Source organism: Phasianus colchicus, chromosome 2 (assembly GCF_987193195.1).
Source record: "Phasianus colchicus chromosome 2, bPhaCol1.hap1.1, whole genome shotgun sequence".
Lineage (NCBI taxonomy): Eukaryota > Metazoa > Chordata > Aves > Galliformes > Phasianidae > Phasianus > Phasianus colchicus.
The window spans coordinates 17,794,972-17,817,481 of NC_143437.1; the positions used below are offsets into that span (position 1 = coordinate 17,794,972).

The 22,510-nt window shown below is 40.4% G+C and overlaps 1 protein-coding gene across 8 annotated transcripts in view; it reads right to left on the reverse strand.

The window, feature by feature from the left end:
- The window catches only part of DISP1 (dispatched RND transporter family member 1), an 86,370-nt gene that overhangs the window by 33,695 nt on the left and 30,165 nt on the right, over positions 1 to 22,510 (reverse strand). For 3 of the 8 annotated variants that reach the window (XM_090135001.1, XM_090135002.1, XM_090135003.1), the window contains exon 3: positions 3,027 to 3,114. The exons of 3 other annotated variants lie outside the window; for them this stretch is intronic. In XM_090135001.1, the coding sequence (XP_089991127.1) occupies positions 3,027 to 3,114 (88 nt within the window). Of the gene's footprint in view, positions 1 to 3,026; positions 3,115 to 5,757; positions 5,872 to 22,510 lie in introns of those variants that run through there. 2 more of the 8 variants (XM_090135004.1, XM_090135008.1) reach the window with 2 other exon arrangements.

Here is a 22,510-nt window from a genome sequence, read left to right on the forward strand (position 1 = left end):
TTTTTTTTTTTGGGGGGGGGGGGGGGAAACCTAAATCAGTAAAAGGATTTCCTTGTGTTAATTATAACTGTGCTTTAATGAGACTTGAAAATAAGTTAAATTATATTGATAAGTAACAGGAAAGGCAAAACATCATATTGAGCTAGGAAAGAAATTGCTTCCCAAATAACATAACTTTTTTGGATGGGAAGGGAGGAGAAAAGAGAGAGAACAATAAGGAAAGACAAACACTAACTATATAAATGCTATTTAGAAGAATAACTCAACATTTGCTTAAAAACTAGAAACAGTTCATTACAACCAGTTTGGCTAGTGATGTTAGCTATCTCATACTGAACTTAATCAACAACAATACAAGCGGAAATTACAAGGTTTGCATTATGGACACTGAGCTTTACAGAAAGACAACACAAAGACAGATAAGCAAGAAAGTTTCTAACTTGTTTTCTTCTCTGCTACCTTTGGAGAGTGCTCAGCGCTAAGCCTGCCCAGCCAGCTGAGCTATTTAATTGCCTGAATGCTAATTCTGAGCAGAAAGTGCTTTGCACAGAGGAATGTTGCCCTCAGCAGCCCCCCTGCGCGGGATCTCCCCGAGACATAACTAAATCCTTCACTTCTGAAACGAAAATTAATCCCGGGCTATTTGTTCTAGATCATGAGCAGAGCCAGATTCCCTGGGAAGTCACTTGCATTTAGATAAGCACTCAGAGCAGGAGGTTTTTCCAGAGTCTAATTCCACACATTCCTGCCCTGTACCCCTCCCCACGTCAAGCGCCTTGAGGACTTTTCACAGAACACAGAGAGTAAATTCAAGTGGTCAGCTAAAGTTTGTTTCAGGCTGAAGAGATGCACTGCTAATGTGAAATGCTGCTGTGTTTGAACAGTCGAGTTTGATCAGAACTGCAGGCAGCTTCAAAGACCACTGGATTGGCAGAGCCTTAACAGACAGCAAAGCAGAGAAAGCTCCCACTGAGTGGGTCGGCAGTGTTTTGGGCATTGCTGACTAATTATTTTCTCGTTCACTCATATAACAGTTAGGATGCGCAGTGGTGGGGTTACATTTCTTTCTCTGAATTAGTTTGACACAGCTATATCATCATTTGAAACTGTAATCCAATCAAAGTTACAGCTCCACAAATTATTATTACAACCAAACATCAGGCATGGAGATGCTGCAGCTATCTAGTCCTTCCAGAAGACAAACCACATCCTTTCCACTGTAAGCCCAGGCCATCTGTATGTGCAGTAGTTGAGACAGCACTCCATAACTTTTAGTAGCTGTTTCCCATCACTCTGTGAAGAAAAGCAGGCATTTCTGCAAGAGGTAAATCCACAACACAGGCACAGCATTATAGCTCATGCCCTCAGAACCAGCGCTCTCTGTGCAGGTTTGGGACGACTGTGGTGTCTGCGCCCTGTTGAGCAGCAACATGGGAGCTAGGGCTTCTGCTCCAGCCAGCCCTGCAGCCAACACTTAGTATGATCAAAGATGAAAATCCTTATTTTCAACTGATGTAATATCTACCTGCATATGTTCAGTTTAAACACAATCTTCAGAATGACTCTTCAGAAACCAGAAAATTCAAAGACAAGTCAAAGATCCATCAGCAGAACCACAACATCTGAGCGACATAACTCTGATTCAGTTCTCCTAGTGAACAGATTATACAGCAACTACTCCAAGCTATAAAAATTAATAGACCAAACTCACTCTTTTTCCCTTCACAAGCCTTGAGAAGCACTTGAGCTCTACCCACCTAATTTCACTGAGCCTGAGAAAGCATGGAAGCACCTGCTCACCTTCAAGTTCTCTCCAAGCTGTATTAAAGTCAGCATAACTATTCTGCGTGCCTATGGTAGCCATGTGATGAGGTGCTGTGTTCCATTGCAGCTTAGAACTAAGGCTTACACTAACACTCAAAGTAAAATGAGCTGTGCTGTTTATTTTCATTTGCGTTGGTAGCTTTATTTGGTATTCTTTAATAGAGTGGTGGGTTGTGGTTTTGTTTGGTTGGTCTGGTTTTCTGATTATTTTTTGTTTTGTTTTGTTTCACTGTTATTATCTCAACTCAGAGCTGAAGGCTTGGAAGTGACAGACATTCTGAGCAATACAGTGATGGATATAATACCAGTTTTAGTACACAAAGCCCTAGATAATAGGAGATTAAATGCAATTAGAAAAAATGTTAATCTAGATGTTTAATATGCTACACTTGGTTATCCATCCCTCTTCACCTCTCCAGTTGGACTCAGTATTTTAAAAATAAATGACTGCTTAGAAATCATGCCAGCTGCACTGCTAGAGGAAGAACACCAGAATTATCTTCAATTACCCCACGCCTGATAACAATAACTGCTAAGAAGGCACTTCAGCCATACAGTTTGGAACAGCGTCATATCTGGAAAGTACCACAGTCTGCAGAGGCAATGCTACGCAGTGACAGCTTTATGGAGTAATCTCTTTATTATTTGTAGAGCTAACATCGAACACAGCTTACCCAGCAGACATCTGCCATCTACACTGTAGGCCCTTCAGGAAATAAAGTAATGCAGCACCACACTGAAACTATGTAGGATTTGGTGTTCCCTAACTAGTGTGCTCATTTGAGACTTGGATTAAGTTCACCTGTTCCTTTGGCTTCAATTGAACTGTTTTTTCTTCACTTTAAAGTTTCCTTAAAAAAAAAAAAAAGACTTAAAGAAACATTGGTTCAACAAATCCCATCTGGATTCATAATGCCTGCAACTGAAAATGACAGAAGTGCAAGAGGCAACGATGTTGTGGAAATTTAGTATAACCTGGTATGTTAGCACAGATAATTTATAGATTGTTAGAAGAGCTAGTTTCTGCATTGTTGGGGTTTTAAAAACATTTAACAAAAGATGCTTATGTTCAAAATCTCCATCTTGCACTAAAATAAAGTTAAACTGTTATATAAGCATTTTTATTTTTATTTAAGGTAGGACAAAACTCAAATTTCACTGAAGAGTTACGGAAAGCCTTGCAGCTGCAGTCAGCATCCTACCATTCAGCCAAAGGAACTGCTCCAGGTTTTGCGGTCCTTTCAGACCTGTCCGCTACAAAGCACGATGGTTCGGATGTGAACTTACTGCCTGAAGGGGAAAAAAAAGAAAAAAGAAAAATCTTTTCATGTCAAAAGTTCATCTAAAGCAGTTTAATTCAAAAAGTAGTGCATTCTTGAAATAAGCAACATTTAACAATCCCATAGCTACCTATTAAGTCTCCTTCCAGATGAAATGTTATAATGGACTTACAGTCCCTTAAGAGGCTACAGGTTTTTTCATGTGGCAAATGGGTTATGCGGTTGAAACTGTAAACTTGGATAAATCCTCTCCAGACTTCGTTTGCTGTGCCAGTGAACGCACAGACACTCTAAGGAGGGTTTTCTCCTCCTTCACATCACCAAAATTCTTTGCATCTTTGGTTTTTCTTAGCATTTCCAGAAGTAACAGGTGGTGCCTGGTGTTTGATACTGTTTTTTATGGGAGACGTCTAGTTATCTATCATTGCAGTGTTCTTCAGCAAGACAAACAGCTTTTTAATGTTTTATGGTTGTTGATCTCCATTTTGGCTCTCAGCTGGACATTTTTCAAATTCTCTAGCTCTTATGCATTCATATGTGGTGCTTGGTTTCTCTCAATACCCTGATTCTTGCTTTTCTATTTCAGCTGTTAACCACTAGGTCTTCCCTGAAAAGCTTGCACTTTACAAAACACAGGCACTCTCTAGAAACAAGGATTCCCTGTCCTTTCCACTTGGTTCTCAGGTATTTAAGGTATATTTCAGACAGTTTATCTTCAGGAAAATTCTTTCATGAGCACATGGGTTTATGTGATTAATGCAACTGCCTCACTTTGAGGATCAATATGATTTTCAGTTCCTACTTCTGAGAGCAGTGATTATAGTCAATTTATTTTCTGAGCAGTCTATAAATACTCCCAATTAATGTCTCCCCCATAAGGAGCAGACTTTCAGCAGTCTGTGCACTTCTACCATGCGATAGTAGTTAGAGGACGGTTACGAAGCAGAAGAGATTTGCAGAATGGAAATTTCCCCTCTTTCATTTTGTACCTAGTTTTTCAAAAAAGAAGAAGAAAAGAGCCAATTCTTCCATTCCTCTCAACAGCCTGACCCGCTACGAAGCTGTCCCATCCTGAACCTGAGCCACCATGATTTCATTTCCTGCATCACAGGCTGGCTGAGGAATGGCAATTCATGTGACAGGGAGTTTCCAGATGTCCCTACGCCAGCGCGTAGCTCACGGTGCAGATGGGCACTGGTGAGTCAGTGTTGCCGAGCTGGCACACAGAGCCACTCACCACCACCACCACCACCACCAGCTGTGGGAGCTGGGAAAGGTTGCAGAGGGTGGGAAAGATTGCTCAAGAAATGCAAACATCTATTTTGCTTTTAAGCTAAAGTTACTTTTCTTGGCACAAACAACAGCAGACCATTTACAGAAATCATTTGCCAGGCTTTGCTTAAAGAAATCAATTGCAGTGCTTTAGCTAGAAAGTCAGAGCTCATAATAATTAAGCTAAAAATAGAAGTAACAAGGAGCTCTGAAAATTCTTTTCTAGAAGTTTTGTGCCATGATTCAATTTTATTTTAAAATAAACACATACGCATAGGGAAAATGGAAAAATATATACATAATAAGAAGAGCAGAAAAGAGCTTCACATAACCAGAGTTTTGAAGAGGGAAAGAGAGAGAGATACAGATGGACCTGATGAGAACAAACCATCCTTCAAGAAAAGCATGCCTAGCTCTGGAAGGCACATACACCTCAGTACAGTGTAAGAGCATAGCGATCTCACTGCTTACAGCTGGGAGGGTCTCATCACACCAAATCTTATGTACACAACTTGCTGACTTGCCATTACCATATGAAAGATATCTCATTTTTTGTAGTTGAAAAAATTCTGACTCAAGATAGCTCTAATCCTGCTTACACAGGGGGATCACACACACACACACACACACACAAACACACACACACACACACACACACACACACACACACACACACACACACACCCCAACCCACATCTTTCTTTATCTAAAAGAAGCTACTTGTATTGAAAGTCCAGCAGGCTCATCTTGCAGTGCCATTTACATACTACAGCTGTAAAGGGAGACAAAAAGAAGTGCTCCTAAGGATACAGCCCCAGCTACCCTCCCGCTGTCCTGACCACATCACCACCTCACACTGCAGGTTAAAGAACCTCTTGACAATCTCTTTCAAAACAGGTTTTCTGTCCATATCGGAAAACTACACCGGAAAATCTTTTAAGCATCTGCTGCTAACAACAGCCTTCCCCCGTTCTGAGCAGCAGGGCTCAGACAGGTACAAAGCGCGGAGCCGGCAGAGCGCCCCGGCACCTAGCAGGGCAGCAGTTTCACACCTCCAGCCAGCCCAACAACGAGTCTCTCCGAAAGCGACGCACTCCCGCAGAACCCTTCCGCTTCCCCTCCCGCCGGAGCCTCCCCGTGCCCAGCCGCGCAGGACGGCCCCACGGCCGCCGGTATGACAGCGGATCTGCTCGGACAGCCGGAGCGCGACGCGGGCTGCTTCTCTCTGTTCTCTCGCCTCCCGCAAGCGGAGGGCTCCGCTTAACGCTGCAAAGCAGCGTTTCAGCGTAAATAAACCGAATGCGGGCAGCACTCCTAGCAAGATCTACACCGTAACGCTTTCTTTTCTTTTCCAGCCGGCGCGAGCTCCCCCGGCACTTACCAGGCGCGGGCCGAGCAGATCGCAGCCCCGACCCGAGCGCGGTGCCGGCCGCCCGCTCGAACAATGGCACGGTGCCGAGCAGCGCGCAGCGAGCAGCCGGCGGCGGCGGGGGCCGGGCCGGGGCGGGCGCGGCGGGGCCGGGCCCCCCTGGGGAAGAGCCGCCTCCCCCCGCCTCAGCGAAGCACGGGGAGCGGCCGCGAGGCTCCCGCGCCGAGTCTGGGGGCCTCGGCCCCGCGCTGCCGCCCGTCTTTGATCCTCCTGATGAAAGCCAGTGCGGAGATTAAAGCCATATTCCGCAGCGGCGGGCACCCACTGGGACCGGTGGGTTTCAACCGCCCCGCGCCTCTCTCCTCTCACACACACGCCTGCACAGAAAGGGAAAGTGGAATCAACTCGCCCGCAAACCGCAAGCGAGGGAAATAATCGGGGAAAGCGGGACACGGAATAGCGCCCGGTGTCACTTGGAGCGCTGTCTGAACTTCCTCGCTCCTCGGCAGCTCCCGCTCCCAACATCAGCGCCTACTTCCACCGCGCGGCTGTCAGCCACCTGCAGGGACTGCAAACCCGAGAGCCTGTCTGCTTACACAGGTACCTTACAGTCATAAGGTACCACAAACGAAAAACAGAGATCATAGAATCATTAAGGTTGGAAAAGATCTCTAAGGTCACCTAGTCCAACCATCCACCTACCAAGGATACTACTGCCCACTGACCACGTCCCTCAGTGCCGCATCTCCACAGTGCCTGAACACCTCCAGGCAAAGTGACTCCACCACCCCCCGGGCAGTCTGTGCCACTGCATCACTGCCCTTCTTGAGAACTGTTTCAATTCATAACCACCCTGAACCTCTCCTGTTGCAACTTGAGGCCGTTCCCCCTCATCCTATCACTGCTACCAAAGAGCAGAGGCTGACCCCCACCTGGCCACAACCTCCTTTCAGGCAGTTGTAGAGTTGTACTGATCATCAAAACCACCGAGTCCTGAGGAGACTTGAACCCTGAGTTCAAGGGCCACGAATGCAAAGCAGCACACAGAACAGGAAAGCGCTCACAGTTTGTTATGGTAGGAGACACAGCACTCACTGGATCTGCAGCTGTATTCTGAGGAACTTTAAAAAATACTACTATGGGAAATGCCACAATTTGGTTTCAGCTTGCTCTTACTAGCTCCCAAGCCTTACAAGCCTCATGTTCTGGGAGACAACTCCTGTTTCTTCCTCAGCTCTGAGCATCTCCAATGCAAATCTTAGAACTAGCATCCTTCTGGGGCAGATCTAATCATTCAGCTCACTCCGCTCAGCAGATCCCAGCTCACCTGAGGCTGTCTTTGGTGAAGTGCTCTTTTCTCCCTCCTCTTAAAAAATACGAAGCTCTGATTTCAGGCCAAGTTTTCTGGTAGGGTGAAGAATGCAGTTCTAGTAAAAGGAATTTCTCATTCATGGGCATCTTTACCCTTACCACAAGAACCACTTGGACTCCGTTGCCTCAGTGTTCCCCCAGAAATAGGCATCCTAGCTCTGGACTGAGTTCATGTGCACAACAGCTCCCCCTACTCGTCACAATCTGGCCTTTAACAGATGTTGAAAGATTTCAACACTTAGAAAGGGGAAACTTTTTTTTAAACCAAAGCCTCTGGCCTTTCTTACTTACAAAAAGAATTTTACTGGCGTCAGCAGCCCTTTTTCCCCCCTTCCACACAACATCAGCATCATACCTAGAAGAAAATTTTTCTGACATTAATGGATTCTTTAATAGAAAAAATATTTTCCACTAACGTAGAGCCTTTCACTGCTGGTGATCCAGGACTGCTTTTAGTGAATAAAACACTAATACTGCAAAGCAGATAGCTTTAAACCACAAGACAAAAAATGCAAAGAGGACCACGGTAAGGTATTTACTTTCTGAATATTCAAAATACACAATAAATGCCTAGAAGTGTCACAACAATAACCTCAAAGCTGTTTTTTCAAAACCACAGAACTCTACATATTTTTTTGCAAAACTATTTACTAATGAAGTTTTTAATTACGCAAATACTGCTGCATATCAGTTTACTGCTGATACTGTGCCACATCTACTCGCTAAGCATCCCGAGGCCTGTTAATGTTTTCTCACCACTTTGATATGGGAAGAAGAGCGCTATAAAGATCAAAAGGATTACAGCCTACTAAAGCTCTTGGTATTATATGTACTGCACAGATCAGTGTTACTATATCTTGACTTATCAACTCACCGCAGGTACTTTGTTCCCAAGGATGATAGTAAAGTGAAGATATAATGTATGTTCATAGGTTACACTAATAAAACATTTCCTGTGCAAATTAAATTTAAATACTGTATCATATTTTTGAGTTACAGACCTATTCAATTACTGGCTTTACAGCATCTGAAAGACAAACTCAGCACTGTGAGCAGCTGCAAGAAGAAACGTTTTCCCACATACTATCCTCATAAAGCCTCGATTGTCTGATATCCACGTCAGTGTCCACTTCTGTACTGTATTCAGCTTTTAATGTTGCTACATATCCTGCTGCTCATCTCCAGTGACATCAAATGCTGACTTCATCATTTGTAAATGAACAATCAGGAGATAAAACAGAGCTCTGCACCATGTGGAGTACAGGCACAGGAAAACTGGGGAAGGTAGAGAAGAAGGGATGCATTTAGAAAAATTAAAGACAGATTGAAGATGTCAGATTTGATCTGTGGAAACCTAGACAAGATAAATGAGTAACGCTATGCTATCTACCACCTGGAAACGCATAGACACACAGAACCTACAGGATATTTGCACTCCCAACAAAGCCTTGCTTTAAGTCAGTACCATATTCCCCAATTCAAGAAGTTCTAATCTATGGGTCTATCACGACATTTTACAAGCAACAGCTCCTGCCAAATACCGTAATTTCATAAAGCTTAGCTATGCACAAAATAAAAAAAATGAATTGTTACATCATATTGAATATTAAGTAAACCATAACATCTAAAAATGATAATTTGTGATCAGAACCTCAAGCCTTGGTTAACAGATGGGCTATTCTGGCAAACAGAGGTACTTCGCATGTTCTGATCAAAGAAAAAATCCACTGAACTTAGAAGAATTTGCAAGCCATCATCATAATTCATCATAAGGATGAGTTTATTTCTTCAGAAACAAACAAAAACACTGATTGCAAAATAACATTTTTCATCATATGCTTAACATCAATATAAAACATGCAGTGAAAATAGTAAGATAGCTCCTAGAACTTAAAAAACAAACAAACAAAAAAAACCTGTTTTGAGGAGCACCATAATCAAGATTCAACTGGATTATAATTTCATAGAATCACTAAGGTTCAAAAATACCACTAAGATCACCTAGCCCAACTGTCCACCTACCACCAATGTTGCCCATGTTCCTTATTAAGGCATCTACAATTCTTGACCACCCCCAGGGACAGTGACTCCATGACCTCCCTGGGCAGCCTGTACCACTGCCTCACCACTTCTTCTGAGAATGGTGCTCCTCGTTATTGTTTCCACATTAATACATTTGAGGCATTACTTCCAGAGTGACCTAAAATGAAATGTATTTACAGGTTTGGCTGACACACTGCATTATGGAGTACGAAGTTTGATTAATCTCTATTCAAACAAGGTACAAAGGGCTTGCAGACTTGATCACCATCCTTTTCTGAAAACAACAGGCAATGCCAGCAAGCACCATCCCCTTCTCTTGGCTGGATGCCTTCATGTGACTCTGAGCTTAATATGACATTACTCACAGATAGTTATTGTAGCAGCAGTATCTTTCAGAGACACATATTCAAGAGAGGCTGAAGGACTCTGACAGTGTTAAACTTCAGTAGGAGAGCTGGTGGCTTTTTCTGGGTGCTCTGGGGACAAATTGATGCTAAAGCACTATGTAAGATGTAAGCGCTCAGGAAAAAAAAAACCTTAGAGGTTTTGCAATCCTTGAAGGCCAAACAGAGGACAGCTGAGGCACTGCAGAAATTCTGCTGAATTGCTAATAAATTGGAGAGAATAAGGGACTATGGAATAGGAATAAAGAGCTAATGAGAGGCTAAAAAGACAGCACAAGGACTGTATGTGGCACACATGCTCTGCGAGTACTTTATTACACCTACACTGAATTTCCATTACAATTCCTATCCATCTACAAAACTTCCTCTCTTGGACATGATATTGGTTATTGCAACTCAGATGCTACAGCCTAGGACTGGCAGTGGGCAGTTTAAATCCATCATTGCAGTTACAGAAAAATGCATCAGGGAACCAATCATTTATTACTGTTCATGCTAAAATATATTTTTGTACAACATCTGAAAAAATACTGAGCTAACAGCAGCTACTTGAATTATTCAGAAGCACACACTGGCATTTTCCAGATTACAACAGTAGACAGGAAGATACCAGCAAGCACAGCATTGAGAAGTTAATCAGACAATCAACTTGATCCATCAGGTTACCAGGCCTAATTCAGCTCTAATCCTGTCACACCATACAATTCTGCAGAGAGAACTTAGAGTCTACACAGTACTCCCAAGTGGCCCTGGATCTAGAAATATGTTGTAAAGTCAGATTGATTTATCTGAGGCTGCAGATATACAGATGTGATTCAATGGCTTTAGACCTAAACTGAAGCTGCACGTATGAAGCATCGTTCCTGTGACAGAAACTCAAATCTGGCACTCTGGAGCCTCTGAACAGCCAGAAGAGCTAATTCACAATCTAGGTTACACAGCCACAGATAGAAGAAGAAAATTTAAAAGAATAAGAAAGGCCCCTAGAGTGAAAAATGTACTTAAATGTGTGGGTTTCTCTCTCTGAGATGCAGAACGAAGATGACAAGTGGATGAAACAAAGTACTAAATGTAAGAACTCAAATCCTCTTACACTGGCATTGTTCTATACTTTTTTTCTACCCCCGAGGGGGTAAAGGAGACAAACCTGGACATAAATATAGGTTGCAATATAAGCAAAATGGATTAAGTACCATCATGTCCCTAGCTGAAGCCTTAAGTACTGAGACTCCCACCTGACTGTTAGTCCCATGAAAATGAAATATTGCCTGATCAATGGATGACGTGAATGAAGTAAATTGGCTGTCCTTCTCCAGTTTCCACTCATCCAGACTTCATCACAAGATCTTTCATAATTTATGTCCCTAAAAAAAGCCATGGGTGAAGCAAATGAAGAGACTGAAAAATTTTCAACTCTGCAAAGCAGTCTTCTCCAGCACTAGAATGCAGAAGTGTTAAACACTATTGCTATTCCTGGTCTATTCTGGTGGATTTGGGTTTGGGGTTTCTTTTGGTGGCATTTTGGGGAATTTCTCCCCTCTACCAAATAAACAAAGAATTCCTGGTTCATAATTGGGAAATTTGCACACTAAATTTTATGCAACAGATCAACTTTCTTTTAATATTCTGGAAGCTGGACCTGTGTTACTTCACATGATATGAACTCACAAAGGCAAAGCACACAAATACATTTCTGTGGGCAAAGACTTTCGCTGTCCACATAGTGCCTAGAAAAATATCTTCTCCCTTGTGTAATTAAAAACTCAGGCCAATGATACTGCAAACAAATAAAGCAGAATTCTAAACTATTTTGATTGATTTTCTTTAAATGTTCTTGAAGTATGATAGTGACATTTTGCAGTCCTCTTTTTCTAACTGAAAAATGACTCGCTGAAGTATTTCTTTAACTGTTTTTCATTGAGATTCTGGGTTTTATCACAAATCACTGTATGTTAAGGTTGAGTCTTATGAAATATAAGACTATCTTGTTCAACCTACTTACAGAACAAAAATACAAACATAAGCTGAATGATTTTTTCTGTGAAGATCTAATAGAGGTAAGTCTTAAAAAAAAAACATTCAATCTGCAAAACTGCTTTAATATGTAAAGTTCATGAGTAAGTGTTACTAACATCTGAAAGTTTTCAGACACTGACATGAAGACACCTCATTTAAAAGTATAAGCAAAACTGGAAGCAGAATTGAGCATGTATAATTTTTGATTCATCTTTGGCTCACAACATTTTGGAGAAATTTTTAATCGCTTATCTTCAGTTGTAACAGTTTTATCCGGCAAAGAGAGCTCCAATAATAAGCTACATTAAAATGCAGCTGCATAAACGTGCTTACACAGTTACATTTTCTCATTCACATTCCTTTCTCACAGCTGTACCTTTTCCACTACGAACAAAGTACACTTCAGTGTACCTTATGTGAGCGCATGCATGCAGAATCCACTTATAAAACAGTCAAGAATGAACACAGAGGGAAAAATAACAGAATGCTTTACCTGAACAGAAATAAACAAGTGACATAAAAAGCAGCAATAATTCCATTACTTGGGCAACACCAGTATTACAAGCACCATCCTGATGTATGGTGAAAATTCCTACTGCAGTATGTTTTCCTAAATAAGGGGAGAAATACATTTTACCAACTCTGTTACAGTAATTACTATGTTACGACTAACTTGCCTATAATCAAAGAAATAACAAAACTCTATGTTTTTCCCATCATTTAGAAAAATCCATACAGCAGTAGTCCATAAAATATAACTACTATTTTTAACTGGAAAAAAAGGGGGAAAGTGACTCTCTCTCGCTTTTAACTTGGGGACAATTGTTTTGTGCTTAAATTTCAGGAAATAAAAAATATAACGTTAATACTTATTTCAACTGCAAAAGTACTGCTAACTCAAACACTCAGATTAAAATTATTCATTTCATTATTTCATCTCAGCTAAAGAGAACAGAAAGGTATTGATTCATTTAAGAGCAAATTTTGGTTATTCTGAAATACTTCTACCTATTGAAATTTCAGCTTTCAACCTATATGCAGTTCCCCAGCTTTATAGAAACAACGAGAAAAAACATCCATCCCTTCTTAATTATCAATTGTTTTCTGAAGGAGTTTCAAAAAGTAATGGCCTAAGCCTTCAAACAATGCATGAAAAAGCTCCTACTCTCCTTCTGTGCACAACCTCCATCACACCTTCGCCACTCCTCATTAGGAAAGTGAAATGAGCACTGGCATTTTCTCCTTCAAGAAAAAAAAAGATCTGAGTGTTTTGAGTAAACATTGCTAGAGCCCATAGAGAAGGTTTTATTTGATGTGAGCTTTACTGACACACTAATGAAGGCCTGACAGACAAGGCAAGAGAAAACGTTATTTGAGCACAAACTCAATGTTTGCTCACTAGACCACTTGCCTTTCAGAGGGTTACCCTTACACAACTCAGGCAATGTGATGTCAATCTTTTCTCGCTGTCTCTTGGCAAACAGATGTGAGCCTGGGAACTTCTCCTACTTTCAGATACATGAGGAACCAGACTGTTCGCAGCATCGGCCTTCATACCTTTAGAAGGAGATGTCAGATTTCTCTGGGACTCTCTGATTTCACACTGTTTAGGCTAAACTCCAGTGACTGTCTACCATACATGAGTCACATCAGTTCCATAGCTGCTCTCTGAAGTAAGTTTGAGACATGTCTGTCTGATCTGCTCTTCTAAGCTGAAAAACTTGAGACAAGTCTAAACTATGAAACACCCATGTAACATTTCTCTTTTTTTTTCCTAAAGCTATCAATTCCTTTTATATTACGCCTAAGGATATTGAGATTTATCTTAAAATCTTGATTCTCTGGAGTCACAGTTCTGAGCTGTATTCTCATCAGCAGAAAACCACAATCAATCAGTTCTGAATCTAAAAAACCTCTGGAAAAGCACAGGGTGTATAACAATTGCATTTTGATTGTAAGAAATAAATCAAGAAATACTAGATCATGAAGGACATGAGGCCCATTTAACAAACAATTGCTGCACTGAAGACATCTAGTATGGAAGAGTGGTCTAAGATAATGTACTTGCAGGCTTTTCAAATCCAGTGATAGCTCCTGAGAATTACATTTAAGTAAGCACTGTTGGATAGCTATTTAAAGATCAAACTCAAGATCAGACTTTGATAACTTCTACTACAGTGTCCATGAGGTATGTCACCAATTTCAGTTAGAATATACTGCTTTTTCTAATTAAAATATGCTACCCATTTTATATGTATTAAATATGCCCTGCTTCTAGGAGATTCGACTGAACAGGACTTGGATCTACTTCTTAGATGAACTGTCGTATCAGATTAACTCTCTTCACATAACAATTTAGGAATCTGAAGAGGATTAGCTGCTGAAAGGTATTTACAAGTACAGTTTCTTTGCTGTGATCTGAGGATCATGAAATACTGCAGGACTCTGAAGCAGCAGGAGTGAGTCTGGTTTGGGGCACAAGAAATGAGGGTATGGAAATTAAGAGAAGACCAATAACTTTTGGTCATTACAAAGTAAAACTGTGGAGAGCTTTTTATATATCCTGGCAAACCAGAGTGACTGGGTATATGCCAGCAGCAGTACAGTTGTACAAAGTGCCCCTCCAACCCACCTCCATACCAGACAGACAGAAGCTACCGAAGGCTTCTGGCAGCTGTATGGCAGCAGCTGCAAAACAGTTTCATGGCTATGAGCAGCTTGGTCCTTTTGCAGCTCTTTCCCTTCCAGTCCTCTTAACTGGCACACATACCTGTTTCACAGCATGGTCATTGCTAATTTTAATAAAGGTAACAGATCTGTTTATTACTCGCCATTGAATCTTTATAGCTAGTCTTGAAGTAGTAAAATACAAATTTTTTTTTACAATTTAAAATCTTATTTAACAGAACAGTCTTGTTTAGTCTAGAGCATTTAACAGTCACCAGCCAGATACTAATTTAATGTGAGCAAAGCACGTGTCAGGTATTGATGTTCCCAGCAAGGACTCAGGGCCCAGTCAGCCACTGAGCTGATGAGCAGCAACAAGGTCAATCCATTGGTTGGAAGACATACATCCTTGCACACTATATGCCCTTTCCAAAACAACTTCTGTATAAATCTATCAGGGAGTTTGACAAACTGAGAAAAGTGAACCAAGTTTTTTCTTACTAGTTCATCTGGGTGCACTAAATGTAAATTTCTACTCAAACAGCAAAAAAAACCCACCTCACACTCTCCTAAAGACTTCACTTCAGAGAGAAACTACGATAGCCAGAAAGAAAATAAGTAAATAAAATCAAAAAAAGCATCCCAATCAATTTCAGAAGACTTGTTCTTCATACCTGTATGCCACATCCACTACACTTTTTCTCACATATGAAGTCATTCCTAGGTGTTAGAAAATACCCACCTGCGTTCTTCCTGGCTTTGTGGTATGGCCAAGCATGAGACGTAGGGCAGGACCAGCAGTATTTGTGTATAGAGAATGCAAACAGGTGACCTCAAGTTCCTCAGCTACTAAGCAAGCAGTGAGGGCAAACCATGCATTCCACTGACAGGGAAAGAAGAAAAGAAAGGAGCCCAGAATGCTTGCGCCAGGTTAGAGGACAAGAGGTTTGAATGCTAGGGAACAATTTTATAAAGCCTACCATGTTAACATGCTACATTACCCTCCCACCCTTCCTACTCACAGATTTGTCTTAATCATAGTAAATTCCCCAAATACAACTCACTGCATACCTGCACAAGCACATTTCCTGGTGTAAGGATGGTGACCATATCAGGCAAGAACAAACAGTGGTTATTCTTTCAGTAGCACCAACTTCCCTCAATGGCTTTGATGACTGAGGCCCATTCAGAAGTATAAATGTATGTAGATTGTATATTATAACATATTCAGTAAAAGTGTTTGAGTGTTTGATAGATTTTGCTAAAACTTAAAAATTTTGCTCAAGACAACAAAAATAGAACTGCAAATAGAAGGACTAAGCATAAGCAAGAGGCACAATAACTGGTTGAAAAAAATTCTATAAAACAAGCTACTGCTGAATTAGTTCAGAACTCTCACAGCATAACAAGCCAAAGGGCTGTGTTTCAAATGCTTACACACTGGAGTTCCAGCCCCTGTATGCAGGGATTTCTTTCATTAGGACAAGACAGAGGAGAACTAAATTAACGTTCAAAGCCAATATTAAAAATAATTACAATTTGTAAGGCCACTGAAGGAGTTATTCTTGGGTTTCTTGCTTTGCAATAAACCACCATAATAATTTTATACAAATTTTCATCACAATTGCTGCATTGCCATCTACTAGCATGGCTACCGTAACACCAGTCAGAAGCTTCAGTGCCCTTTAGAATCAGTCAGAGCACAATTAACATGGTCAGGGTTCTTGTTCACAGGGTTCTAAAAGACTGCAGCCATCATGAGCTCATTTGCAAGAGCGGTAAACATGAGAAAGCAACAGCAAGCAAAGCTGTGTTCCATTAGAATGGCAGGGGTAAAAAAATACGGCATTAGTGTGACTTCAGATGGAGGTAATTGAAGAAAAATTCTGTGCCATACAGTATTTAAAAAGCCCCCTACACTTCAAAAATAAAAGAAAAGCTAGGTCCTGTTAAAGTTACTATGCTCCCCCCACCTTATATTTAAGATGGAAAGAAATACTTCCCTCAGGGAAAGGGGCCCAGCTCATAATTTCTGGATTAAACCCATTACTATTAGCTGCAGAGTGAAATTATTAGTGACAGGTTCACTGAATTACCTCTTTACAGAGGTCAGTAGAGCTTCCTAGAAACCTAAAACTGCCATTGTAAATTTAGCTAATAACAAATACGTTTTTTAAACTATCAAAATTAGAAGTAAACACACGAACTTGTTTTAACACTCTAATTATGGTACAATACTTTTCATTTTCTTCACTTCAAAGTTATAAACTCAGAAATACTCGAGTGCTGGCATGCATCACTATTACCTCAACATTTTACGTCCACATCTGTGGATACAGAACTGCTGTTGATTTTCAGTGTGCTCATTCCTCTCTTAAAACTGTAGAGCAGATCAAGAATACTTTCTGACAAGTACACAAGCTGTAGCTTGATCATGCACTTAAAACAGAAGTGACTTTCACTACGCAAAGTTTCTTCACTATGAAATGAAAAAACTGTATATATATCAGGAATCCGGAGGGGAAAAAAAAAGAAACAAGAAACAGCATGTACAAAATCTTACCTTCATTCTGTTTATCAGTGTCATTTTAAAGCTTCACACAATTATTTACAAAACACCTTGGGCAAAAATTGTTCAGTCCATCACTTTACAGGCCCTGCTTAGCTCTGCTTATGCTTCCAAGACTAATAATAAACTCCATGCAATTTCATGTAAAACACACACAATCCTCAAAGTACAGCCTGTGTTTCCTCCTTCCCAGGTAAGTGACCTCAAGGTTGGATTACAAAGCCCCGTTTCCCTTGCTTGCACTCTTCCTCACCACGGACCTGTAAATTTTGCACTCCTAATTGCACAAAGAATGTTCCTGTTCCCAATCCAGGCAAAGCTGAGTAGCTAAGTCTCTGGTCAGAAATCCAAGTTTGAAATCCTTCTGAAGGAAACTCCCCACTCCTTCTTAATCCCCATGCAATGAGCAACTTTTTGCCTGTTTCCCCCCAAGTTCTGGTGGATGTTGTCAGACTTGACCAGGAACCTTAGAAGCAATGACAATAGCTAAAAGCATCTTGAAGTCCCCATTTTTAATTAAACCTCACCTCAAAATGCATGCCATTTTGTATTGCAACAGTGCCATCTTTGTTAGTACTGAACCTATAGAGGTTCTACAGTTCCACATGCCTTACATAGATTTGAAGTGTGTTGCTATAAATGTTTTATTTGCCTCTAAAAAGCTATTGTACAAAGGTATCTGAATCCTACTGACCCCGATCACAAGATCCCTGGAAAGATCACCAAAATCCAACTGGTGTCATATAGACCCTGTCCATGAAATAAACAGGTACCAATTTGCAATTATAAAACCAAACAACCACAGAGTGCAGATTTCATGGTCTAGCTTCAATTTACAGTTGCTTTTATAATGTCCTCTTTTTTTTCCACTCAAGATTTTCAGGGTTTTTGTTTTAACAACTAACACATCTCGTGCAATTACAAAAATACCCAGTAAGAGATAGCGATGCAAAAGGATGAAAAATTACTTTAATAATCAACTCTGAGATTCAGATTGCCTTTTGTGCTTGGCTTCTGAACAGAGTAGGAAAACAGCCTCCTTTGCTGTGCCAGATTCCATATCATAGTGGCAAAGAACATCACATTGTTCATCTACCTTCTGGCACCAGGTTTAGCTCTTCAGATCTCCAAGTTGAGTAAATGGTCTTACTGAAATAAGAATTTCTTTGAGTTGTTCCATTTTCTGGAATTTACTCTAAATTCAATAAGATTCAGGCAAGTACTTAAATAGTAAAGTGTGTCACTCCCACAAACAAAACTAAAATAAAAATCATAAGTAGGTATCTAAGATGCTGAGAAACTCAGGAGAAAACTGAAGTCTTAAGAGTAGTTTAAATTACTCTACAAAAAAATATTTCACAGTAGTTTGCATTCTGTGGGTCTAGCTTCCTTTGCAACAAAAGTCACCTGAATCTGAAGAGAAACTTCTGCTAGTCTTCAAGTCATTAGGTGATCTGAAACTCAACAAACTCCATCAGGGGCTGCAATGAATTACCTACCATCTGGAAACTGTAAAAATCAAAATTATATTAAGAGTAACAAAAAAAATATTGAAGCACGATGGTAAAGTCTGACAGCCTTCCAGGAGAATTAACTGCCTTTTCTGATGCACCATTCCACTAGAGCACTCTGAGTGAAAGCTAAGAGGCAGGAGGCATCAGAGAACGCTACTGAGTAGGCTGTCTCACCTGTGGGCAGCTGTCAGCCAAACCCTTGGAGACAAGCCCTTTTCCTTTCTATACAGATATCTAGCATTCTTTCATTTTAGCTCTGAAATCAGATTGCCTAACAAAAACAAAGAGACAAAAAAAAACCAAACAAACAAGTTTCAGGACATTAAAAATCTTTGCAAAAGTACAGCTACCTTTCTCCAGCCAGCTCTGTACAGTCTCTTCCTGAAAAATATAACATAGTTCAAAATTAAGTCAAAGGATTATTTGGAGTTGTCTCAAAAATCACGAGCCAAATATCAGCTGAAGTTACAGCAAAGGCCTTTATACAGGCTCATAAGTCACATGGCAAATTTTGGCAGAAACAGACTTCAGCCCTTACAACGTGCACATTCAGTTTCTTGAACACAGTGCCAAAACTCTTGCAAAGATAAGTGAAATATACCAGGAAAACTGTTTTTAATATCTACAGAGTTACTCAACCTGAACTGAATTTATCAAGATAAAGAATACATTTTTCTTTCTACTCTGAGGACAGATGAATCTTCTTTCTCAATATCTAACAGTTGCTGCAAACAAGAGATGCTAGAAATTCTCTAGGATTCAACAACAATCTGTTAGGTCCAAAGGGCTTTGTAACTTAAAAAACGAGAATTAGATTTTCTACACCATCATCTTGATTGTACTCGGCTTCATTTATTTCATCCAACGTCACCTAAGTTTGACATTCTCTCATACCTGCAGTTGTTGTCCATAAAATGACTGTGATTCTGTGACTTGTTCATTTTCCATACTGGCCTTAACTCAGCGCAATATTAGTTCCCGCGACCATCATAGAGTAACTGATCAAAAACATGCTCCACTGAGAGGAAAAGCAAAAAAACAATCTGACTAAGAACTAAAAAGGCTGCCCTTTCAAAAAAGATTTCTTGCCTGGGAAATTGTGTGGTCTATTCGACATAGAACAGTTCTGCTTATTCCTTAATCCAAAAATGAAAATCATAACCTTTAACCAATTTACTGAAAAGCTTTTCTTTGTTCCACCCACAATTTAAGCCAAATGCATCTCAGCACTGGATCCCAAGCTTTAATTTCCTTTTACTTCTGCTATTGTTACACCAGCACTTTAAATATTTACCCTTCCCAGATTCCTAAAATGGAAGGAGACATGGCCCTTTTGTAGTGCAGATGATTTGCACAGACCACAAGTAGCGGAGAAATTCTCACGCTTTCATGAGAGGGAATTGGATTTAGAGGACACTTTGTTCATGACAGGGTAAACTACTCTTTAATAAATTTCAATTGAAGGCTCTTTCTAACACAGAGGGATTATGTACACCTTCCTCATATACAACGATAAACACTGAAGGCATCGATAAACATTCCTTAGAGAAATGAAGACTTACATTTTTTCATGAAGAGTAGATGTGAGTCAATTGCATCTATATCTGGAAGCACTTAGCACTAAGCTGTTGAAAAGTTGTTTCACTGTATATGCCACTTCAATTTATCTCCAAAAACATTAAACTGTTACAGTGAAAGATTCAGCAGAAGTAAAAGCTTCACACACATACACCAAAATAAACAAAAAGCCCAACAAGGTTAGAAACAAAACGCAAGGATTGAACCACATGGAAAACAAAACTGCAGTTTCCTGGCTAAGGAGTGCTCTGGAGTGTGCATTGGCAGCTTTGCCACCGCCACCAATGTGGGCAGGCAGCTGTCTGTGCAAAGCCCCAAACATTCAGCACAGCCACCTACAAGATGCATGATCCATGTCCCATTTATCAATCAAAGCTTCTGTTCACTGCTAGATTTGACAAGCTACAGTAAAATCTAAACAAGATGTAAACAAAGGATGCTGTGGTGTAATTGGAGACAAAAATCAGTTTTTTCCTTTTTTTCTTTTGTAGGCACTGAATGACACTCTCCTAGCTTCACAGCAGTCTGTTGCTAAAGCATTTATTCCTCCTGTTGCAGTGTAACAGTACAGGAGACTAACGAAAACCCACTACAGCCATTCCATGAGTCTTAACTGAAGCTGAGAAGTATCAGTATATTATGGTATCCTTCATTTGAAAAAGGTCAAGTTGCATTTTAACTAGAAAGAAAACGTTGGCGCTCCAAGCATCTTCATTTCTTTGCATGTTCATCCCATGGATAAAGGTAGATTCCCCCCTCCCTTACAGGTACTGAAAGCTTGGGGGATAAGAAAATAAATGAGATTGCCATAGACCCAAGAGTTCCCTAAGAATCCATATGCAATGATTGACAGAGGAATATAATAAAACTGAGAATGAGCAGAAGTCTTCTGCAGAGCAGGGAGGTGCAATTTCTCACCATCCAGCTCCAAGCCCTGCTGCTGGCTGCATTCTCTGCGTTGGGAGAAGCATGCATGGCCAAGGCAGAACAGAGAGAAGCAAGCAGAGTGCCAAAACCTGCCTTTCACCTTAATGGAGCAAAATAACTCTGAAAAAAGATCGATTTCTGTAAAATGTGAAAACATACTTAAAAGATAGAGTTGTTAGTACCAAATCCATTTCACACAGCTCTACCACTCTAAAAGGAATGTCTCTTCTTAAGCTCCAGACATGGCAGCATCTCCTTCATTTATAATTTCCTTTGTTTCTTCTTTCTCATTTTCTATTTCTGTGTTTATGTCCTTCATTCCTGGCTTTGCCTAATTACAAAATCTTCTAAGCAGAAACTCTGAAGATTTCTAAAAGCGGCAAGCAGTCTCTAGATAAGGAAGGAAAGCACTCTGAATCTGTCCTGTAGGCAGTCTTAAAATACCTCTCTGCATAAACACTATTTGTCACTGCAAGAAGTTTAGATGTGCAGGACAGCTTTAACCTGCAACTAAGAAGCTTCTGTGGGTTCTGCGGATTCCATTAACCGGTTTTGCCTTTTCATCATTGCAGCATACTGCATTGCAATTGCATCTTCCACAACACTGAAATGGCAGGCATCATAAAGCTCATTTATGAGGCATGTTTTCGCTTTTCCAATTTAGGTTAAAATTATTTGAAAGCAATCTGTCCTACAAGGAAAGAATCGGATGACGAAATAAAATTTTGTTAGAGATTGGAGAGAAACTAATCTTCAAAGAAGTCAGTGTATGGATTATTTTTTTCCTCCCAAATCGACTTCAAAATCATTTTGAAATGATTCTTTTTCAATTGGTTACAATATTCAGCAAGTTAGATTACAACTACACTTGACCAATTTCAAATCAAACTAGGCAGCTACTTTCTACTGTCAGAAGATCACTGAAAAAATGCTAGCTATTCATCACCAAAACTCCTATCACTTTGAAAGAAAATACTGAAAACTAGTAAGCCTTGAAAACACAGAACTTTAAAAATAGCAATAGATGCCATCAAACTATATGTAGACTTTTCTTAATTCATATTTAAAAAGACTTCAAAGCAGACAGATAAGGCAGCTAGCAACACTAGAAAACTGTAATAGCATCAGTTACGTGGAGACACAACAAAGAAATACGCTTGTAGTACTGCATGGTAAGGCACAAAAGTTATCTTGCCTTGACTGAGGCACAGTTCTCAGAGCAGCCAAGGTTAATTTGCATAGTAATGATCAGTCTTAAAGTGAGACATGTTTAGATATAGTTAACAGTTCTGTATATATTTTAAGAAGTAACATCCAGAAACAAGATGAGCCTTTCAGAGCAGTCAGCAAACAGAACAGAAACCTTCCCAACACTCAAGAACTGGAATCACCATATTTCCAGGGGCTGAGCAAGGTCCTTCCCTTCCTTGGCCAGGGAAGAGCGTGACTCTCAGGCAGCAGCTGCCTGCACATTTAAGTCTCTGCTGGAAACCATGCTCACACACAACATCTGATGTACTTCAGGTAACTGAAAAACTTCATTACAGCATTCCAAATATGTTTTCAGGAACAGGGGCACATTGAGTTAGGGACTAAAGAAGTGGAGTTGTCAGTTGTAACTGCATCAGAAAGAAAAACAGGAACACATTTCCTGGGGTTTTTAAAATTACACTTCA